General features: G+C 42.7%; 3 protein-coding genes across 4 annotated transcripts in view; 2 read left to right on the top strand and 1 right to left on the bottom strand.

Annotated features, from left to right (window-relative positions):
* The window catches only part of srp19 (signal recognition particle 19), a 3,483-nt gene extending 3,002 nt beyond the window's left edge, over window positions 1–481 (bottom strand). For both annotated transcript variants that reach the window (XM_067414603.1, XM_067414604.1), the window contains exon 1: window positions 357–481. In XM_067414603.1, coding sequence (XP_067270704.1) covers window positions 357–466 — 110 coding nt within the window. In that variant the 5' untranslated portion in view covers window positions 467–481. The remainder of the gene's footprint in view (window positions 1–356) is intronic.
* Window positions 1–5,873, top strand: part of zgc:101664 (uncharacterized protein LOC450064 homolog) — a 6,555-nt gene extending 682 nt beyond the window's left edge. Inside the window, exon 2 of the mRNA XM_067414601.1 lies at window positions 4,471–5,873. Within this exon, the coding sequence (XP_067270702.1) occupies window positions 4,471–5,745 (1,275 nt within the window). The 3' untranslated portion in view covers window positions 5,746–5,873. The remainder of the gene's footprint in view (window positions 1–4,470) is intronic.
* A 644-nt stretch (window positions 5,874–6,517) lies between these two features.
* Window positions 6,518–7,500, top strand: part of LOC137039258 (interleukin-31 receptor subunit alpha) — a 32,295-nt gene continuing 31,312 nt past the window's right edge. The window contains exon 1 of the mRNA XM_067414597.1: window positions 6,518–7,385. The gene's annotated coding sequence lies outside the window, so the exon portion shown is untranslated. The remainder of the gene's footprint in view (window positions 7,386–7,500) is intronic.

Consider the following 7,500-nt stretch of genomic DNA (forward strand, 5'->3'; position numbering starts at 1 on the left):
GTACCCATTAAGCACACTACTATCCTAATCTAAAATAGCAAAGGTACACTATGTAGGATTTTTGCAGTAAAATATCCTAAAACCACCAGGCCAGTGTTATATATTATCCCAAATGTTTCCAAATTTGTAATTTGTGAGTAAATTGCTATTTTAACCAATGAACCAGGACATCTAGGGAGTCGCCTGCCGTCTTATCCGCGTTACCCTCAGTTTCCGGTTTTATTCTGCAGAAGCGCTTTACTCTTAGTATTGTGAACAAGTGTCACCGCTAAGCGAGCACACAGAGTAACATGACGTCATAACATAATTTTTATCACACTTAAATGTGTCTAATATGATCAACAGAGCTGTGTTACCTCACAGTCGTGACCGGAAAACCGGAAATAGCACCGGTTATCTCTTCATAATAAAAGTCCTGCTGCTCGTGAGCCGTAACAATCGCTCCAGTGGCCTTGCTCAGCTCCATAACACTCGGTCCTGCTCTGCTCTACACCTTACAGTAACGTTAAAGGGTTACATCAGTAATTTAACAGTAAGCTTTGCATCAGTAGAAACCTGGGAGTATTCAAATTAACTTGCTCCCCCCTCATATCCCCCTGAGACGAGATATTTATGTATTTTATTTCTGGAAAAAATCCTCAGATGACGCAAATATCATCATTTTTGCGTCATCTGGGTTTTTTTTGGCCAGACTACAGTCAGTAGAGGAGATATTTAGGCTAAAGACTACAGCCAGTAGAGGAGCTATTTAGGCTAAAGACTACAGTCAGTAGAGGAGCTATTTAGACTAAAGACTACAGCCAGTAGATGAGCTATTTAGACTAAAGACTACAGTCAGTAGAGGAGCTATTTAGACTAAAGACTACAGTCAGTAGAGGAGCTATTTAGACTAAAGACTACAGCCAGTAGAGGAGCTATTTAGACTAAAGACTACAGTCAGTAGAGGAGCTATTTAGGCTAAAGACTACAGTCAGTAGAGGAGCTATTTAGACTAAAGACTACAGTCAGTAGAGGAGCTATTTAGACTAAAGACTACAGTCAGTAGAGGAGCTATTTAGACTAAAGACTACAGTCAGTAGAGGAGCTATTTAGACTAAAGACTACAGTCAGTAGAGGAGCTATTTAGACTAAAGACTACAGCCAGTAGAGGAGCTATTTAGACTAAAGACTACAGTCAATAGAGGAGCTATTTAGACTAAAGACTACAGTCAGTAGAGGAGCTATTTAGACTAAAGACTACAGTCAGTAGAGGAGCTATTTAGACTAAAGACTACAGTCAGTAGAGGAGCTATTTAGACTAAAGACTACAGTCAGTAGAGGAGCTATTTAGACTAAAGACTACAGTCAGTAGAGGAGCTATTTAGACTAAAGACTACAGTCAGTAGAGGAGCTATTTAGACTAAAGACTACAGTCAGTAGAGGAGCTATTTAGACTAAAGACTACAGTCAGTAGAGGAGCTATTTAGACTAAAGACTACAGTCAGTAGAGGAGCTATTTAGGCTAAAGACTACAGCCAGTAGAGGAGCTATTTAGACTAAAGACTACAGCCAGTAGAGGAGCTATTTAGACTAAAGACTACAGTCAGTAGAGGAGCTATTTAGACTAAAGACTACAGTCAGTAGAGGAGCTATTTAGACTAAAGACTACAGTCAGTAGAGGAGCTATTTAGACTAAAGACTACAGTCAGTAGAGGAGCAATTTAGACTAAAGACTACAGCCAGTAGAGGAGCTATTTAGACTAAAGACTACAGTCAGTAGAGGAGCTATTTAGACTAAAGACTACAGTCAGTAGAGGAGCTATTTAGACTAAAGACTACAGTCAGTAGAGGAGCTATTTAGACTAAAGACTACAGTCAGTAGAGGAGCTATTTAGACTAAAGACTACAGTCAGTAGAGGAGCTATTTAGACTAAAGACTACAGTCAGTAGAGGAGCTATTTAGACTAAAGACTACAGCCAGTAGAGGAGCTATTTCGACTAAAGACTACAGCCAGTAGAGGAGCTATTTAGACTAAAGACTACAGTCAGTAGAGGAGCTATTTCGACTAAAGACTACAGCCAGTAGAGGAGCTATTTAGACTAAAGACTACAGTCAGTAGAGGAGCTATTTAGACTAAAGACTACAGTCAGTAGAGGAGCTATTTAGGCTAAAGACTACAGCCAGTAGAGGAGCTATTTAGACTAAAGACTACAGTCAGTAGAGGAGCTATTTAGGCTAAAGACTACAGCCAGTAGAGGAGCTATTTAGACTAAAGACTACAGCCAGTAGAGGAGCTATTTAGACTAAAGACTACAGTCAGTAGAGGAGCTATTTAGACTAAAGACTACAGTCAGTAGAGGAGCTATTTAGACTAAAGACTACAGCCAGTAGAGGAGCTATTTAGACTAAAGACTACAGTCAGTAGAGGAGCTATTTCGACTAAAGACTACAGCCAGTAGAGGAGCTATTTAGACTAAAGACTACAGTCAGTAGAGGAGCTATTTCGACTAAAGACTACAGCCAGTAGAGGAGCTATTTAGACTAAAGACTACAGCCAGTAGAGGAGCTATTTAGACTAAAGACTACAGTCAGTAGAGGAGCTATTTAGACTAAAGACTACAGCCAGTAGAGGAGCTATTTAGACTAAAGACTACAGTCAGTAGAGGAGCTATTTAGACTAAAGACTACAGTCAGTAGAGGAGCTATTTAGACTAAAGACTACAGTCAGTAGAGGAGCTATTTAGACTAAAGACTACAGTCAGTAGAGGAGCTATTTAGACTAAAGACTACAGTCAGTAGAGGAGCTATTTAGACTAAAGACTACAGCCAGTAGAGGAGCTATTTAGACTAAAGACTACAGTCAGTAGAGGAGCTATTTAGACTAAAGACTACAGCCAGTAGAGGAGCTATTTAGACTAAAGACTACAGTCAGTAGAGGAGCTATTTAGACTAAAGACTACAGTCAGTAGAGGAGCTATTTAGACTAAAGACTACAGCCAGTAGAGGAGCTAATTAGACTAAAGACTACAGCCAGTAGAGGAGCTATTTAGGCTAAAGACTACAGTCAGTAGAGGAGCTATTTAGACTAAAGACTACAGTCAGTAGAGGAGCTATTTAGACTAAAGACTACAGTCAGTAGAGGAGCTATTTAGACTAAAGACTACAGTCAGTAGAGGAGCTATTTAGACTAAAGACTACAGCCAGTAGAGGAGCTATTTAGACTAAAGACTACAGTCAGTAGAGGAGCTATTTAGACTAAAGACTACAGTCAGTAGAGGAGCTATTTAGACTAAAGACTACAGTCAGTAGAGGAGCTATTTAGACTAAAGACTACAGCCAGTAGAGGAGCTAATTAGACTAAAGACTACAGTCAGTAGAGGAGCTATTTAGACTAAAGACTACAGTCAGTAGAGGAGCTATTTAGACTAAAGACTACAGCCAGTAGAGGAGCTATTTAGACTAAAGACTACAGTCAATAGAGGAGCTATTTAGACTAAAGACTACAGTCAGTAGAGGAGCTATTTAGACTAAAGACTACAGTCAGTAGAGGAGCTATTTAGACTAAAGACTACAGTCAGTAGAGGAGCTATTTAGACTAAAGACTACAGTCAATAGAGGAGCTATTTAGACTAAAGACTACAGTCAATAGAGGAGCTATTTAGACTAAAGACTACAGTCAATAGAGGAGCTATTTAGACTAAAGACTACAGTCAGTAGAGGAGCTATTTAGACTAAAGACTACAGTCAGTAGAGGAGCTATTTAGACTAAAGACTACAGTCAGTAGAGGAGCTATTTAGACTAAAGACTACAGTCAGTAGAGGAGCTATTTAGACTAAAGACTACAGCCAGTAGAGGAGCTATTTAGACTAAAGACTACAGTCAGTAGAGGAGCTATTTAGACTAAAGACTACAGTCAGTAGAGGAGCTATTTAGACTAAAGAGTACAGCCAGTAGAGGAGCTAATTAGACTAAAGACTACAGTCAGTAGAGGAGCTATTTAGACTAAAGACTACAGCCAGTAGAGGAGCTATTTAGACTAAAGACTACAGTCAGTAGAGGAGCTATTTAGACTAAAGACTACAGTCAGTAGAGGAGCTATTTAGACTAAAGACTACAGTCAGTAGAGGAGCTATTTAGACTAAAGACTACAGCCAGTAGAGGAGCTATTTAGACTAAAGACTACAGTCAATAGAGGAGCTATTTAGACTAAAGACTACAGTCAGTAGAGGAGCTATTTAGACTAAAGACTACAGTCAGTAGAGGAGCTATTTAGACTAAAGACTACAGCCAGTAGAGGAGCTATTTAGACTAAAGACTACAGTCAGTAGAGGAGCTATTTAGACTAAAGACTACAGTCAGTAGAGGAGCTATTTAGACTAAAGGCTACGTAAAAATATTACGTAAAACTTAAATTTGGACTTTTTATGTTTACTGTAGTTATGATCGGGTTAATGCGACTCCTGCAGTAACTTTGATTGTGTGTTGTCAGGATGTGCGAGTGTGTTTCCGTCCGCCGCTGGAGGTCAGAGAGGTCTTGCTCCTCACACACTCCATCCTGCAGGAGTTTCCCAGCCGAATCCCGCCTGAGTTCAGACCCTGGTTCCCGTCCGCTTTGGACACCCGGAGACCCATCCGACCCCGAAACCCTCCGCCTCTGATCTCCTCCTCCGAGGAGCCGCGGGATATCCCGGATGCTCCGGAAACTTCGGACACCCGGAGACCCATCCGATCCCGAAACTCTCCCCCTTTGAACATCCTGGATGCTTCCGACATCCGGAGACCCATCCGATCCCGAAACTCTCCGCCTCGGGATATCCAGGACACTTCGGACACCCGGAAAACCATCCGATCCCGAAACTCTCCACCTCGGGATATCCAGGACACTTCGGACACCCGGAAAACCATCCGATCCCGAAACTCTCCACCTCGGGATATCCAGGACACTTCGGACACCCGGAAAACCATCCGATCCCGAAACTCTCCACCTCGGGATATCCAGGACACTTCGGACACCCGGAAAACCATCCGATCCCGAAACTCTCCACCTCGGGATATCCAGGACACTTCGGACACCCGGAAAACCATCCTATCCCGAAACTCTCCGCTTCGGGACATCCAGGACACTTTGAACACCCGGAAAACCATCCAGGACACTTCGGACACCCGGAAAACCATCCGATCCCGAAACTCTCCGCCTCGGGACATCCAGGACACTTCGGACACCCGGAAAATAATCCGATCCCGAAACTCTCCTCCTCAGGATATCCAGGACACTTCGGACACCCGGAAAACGATCCAGGGCACTTCGGACACCTGGAAAACCATCAGATCCCGAAACTCTCCACCTCGGGACATCCCTGATGCTCCGGATCCCGGATCTGAGCGGAAGAGGTTCCAGCGCTCGTGGTGTGTGATCACAAACCGGACCGCTCCGCTCAGGATCACACACTCGTTCTCGCGGCCGTTCCGGAAGGCCATTGAGCAGCACGGGCTGGACCTCCACCAGCGGGTGAGGTGGGTGGTGTATGGGCATAGCTGTGTGTCCCGCGGGATGGAGGAGCTTTGGCTGGAGCTGAACCGGGCCATCCGCCGGTCCAAACTGCCCACCTGCAACGCCAACTTCCAGAGAGCGCTGGCCCAAATATGGCTTTACTGCGACGTGTTTTACTGCGAATACATCGGGAACTTCCTGAAGCAGGAGCTCCGGGTCTCCGGACGGATCAGCCTGACCGCACATAAACTCGGACACATCCTTCACTTATAGAGACGGAGCATATTTAGGCCACGCCCACACCGGGGGGAAAACAATCAAACGCTCGCCATTGACTTTGTATTGCGTGAAGCGCTTCTTTGTCATTTTGGAGTCATTACAAAAAACAGAACAATGTCTAAAAGCTGATGCGTGACGAGGTGTGCAGCAGACAAGCTAAAAGACACAGAACTAAGTTTTTATAAGCTGTCGACCCCAAAAAACGAGCGTTTAAAGGGTTAATTCACCCAAAAAGGAAAATTCTGTAATTAATTCCTCACCCTAATGTCGGTCCACACCCGTTTGTGTTGGAACACAGTTTATTTTAGATTTAGTCCGAGAGCTTTTCTGTTCCTCCAATGCAAGTGTATGCACACTATACTGTCCATGTCCAGAAAGGGAATAAAAACATCATCACAGTAGTCCATATGAGACATCAGTGGGTTAAATAGAGTCTCTTGAAGCATCCAAAATACATTTGGGTCCAAAAATAACAAAAACTACGACTTTATTCAGCATTGGCTTCTCTTCCGCGTTTGTGTTCAATCCTCAAATAAAGATTCAAACGGTTATGAGTCAGTGAATCGATTCATGATTCGGATCGCCAATGTCTCGTGATTTCAGCAGTTTGACACGCGATCCGAATCATGAATCGATTCACTGATTCATAACCGTTTGAATCTTTATTTGAGGATTGAACACAAACCCGGAAGAGAAGCCAATGCTGAATAAAGTCGTAGTTTTTGTTATTTTTGGACCCAAATGTATTTTGGATGCTTCAAGAGACTCTAATTAACCCACTGATGTCTCATATGGACTACTGTGATGATGTTTTTATTCCCTTTCTGGACATGGACAGTATAGTGTGCATACACTTGCATACGCTCTCGGACTAAATATAAAATATCTTAAACTGTGTGTGAAGATGAACGGAGGTCTTACGGGTGTGGAGCGACATTAGGGAGAGGAGTTAATGACAGACAATTCATTTTTGGCTGAACTAACCCTTTAAGGAGACAAAAGTGGATTCAGGCAATCAATATGAAGATCAGCAGGAAGAACGGGTCAGTTTTGGTCTCTGTATGTCTACGGGTACAGTAAACATTTAGTCAAATATCCAAATGTCAGTTTTATATATTATATTTCCTGTCTCTGATTGATTTCTTTCCCCTCCTGTGGGCGTAGCTCTCAGTCTAATATAAAATGTCTCGCTCTGTCTCATTTACTTTTATGTCTTTAAACGCTCGTTTTTTGGGTCAGCAGCTTATAAAAACGTCTGGGTTCTTTAGCTTGTTTTCTGCGCACCGTGTCACATATCAGCTTTAAGACATTGTTCGTTTTTTGTAATAAGTCAGAAATGATAAGGAGGCGCTTCTCGCAGTAGGAAGTCAATGGAGACGGCTGGTTTGTTCTGTCTCTATAAGATCGGACTGAGCTACACCTCATCTCATATTTATTACTGGACACGCATGAATTGTTTGTTTTTATATGATGTTATTAAAATGTGCTGTGCTCTTCACGTCTGTCTCTGTCGTGACTGAAGTGACACACACGAGGCTCTTCCTCAGTGTCTCCGTCCCGTTTCCTAAAGATTCCTAAATCAAGACACACTTGCTGAAGAGAAACGACTGACGACATGAAGTCTGAGAAGTGATGTGAGGTCAAGAAAATATCCTGTTTTAATTCCGGAATTAAGTTTATTTTTCTGACTCCATTGGGAGATAGATTTGGGTGTGGGTGTGTGTTTGTTTGAGTGTGTGTTTGAGTGAG

The sequence above is a fragment of the Pseudorasbora parva genome, chromosome 13, assembly GCF_024679245.1.
Source record: "Pseudorasbora parva isolate DD20220531a chromosome 13, ASM2467924v1, whole genome shotgun sequence".
In the NCBI taxonomy this organism is placed as follows: Eukaryota; Metazoa; Chordata; class Actinopteri; order Cypriniformes; family Gobionidae; genus Pseudorasbora; species Pseudorasbora parva.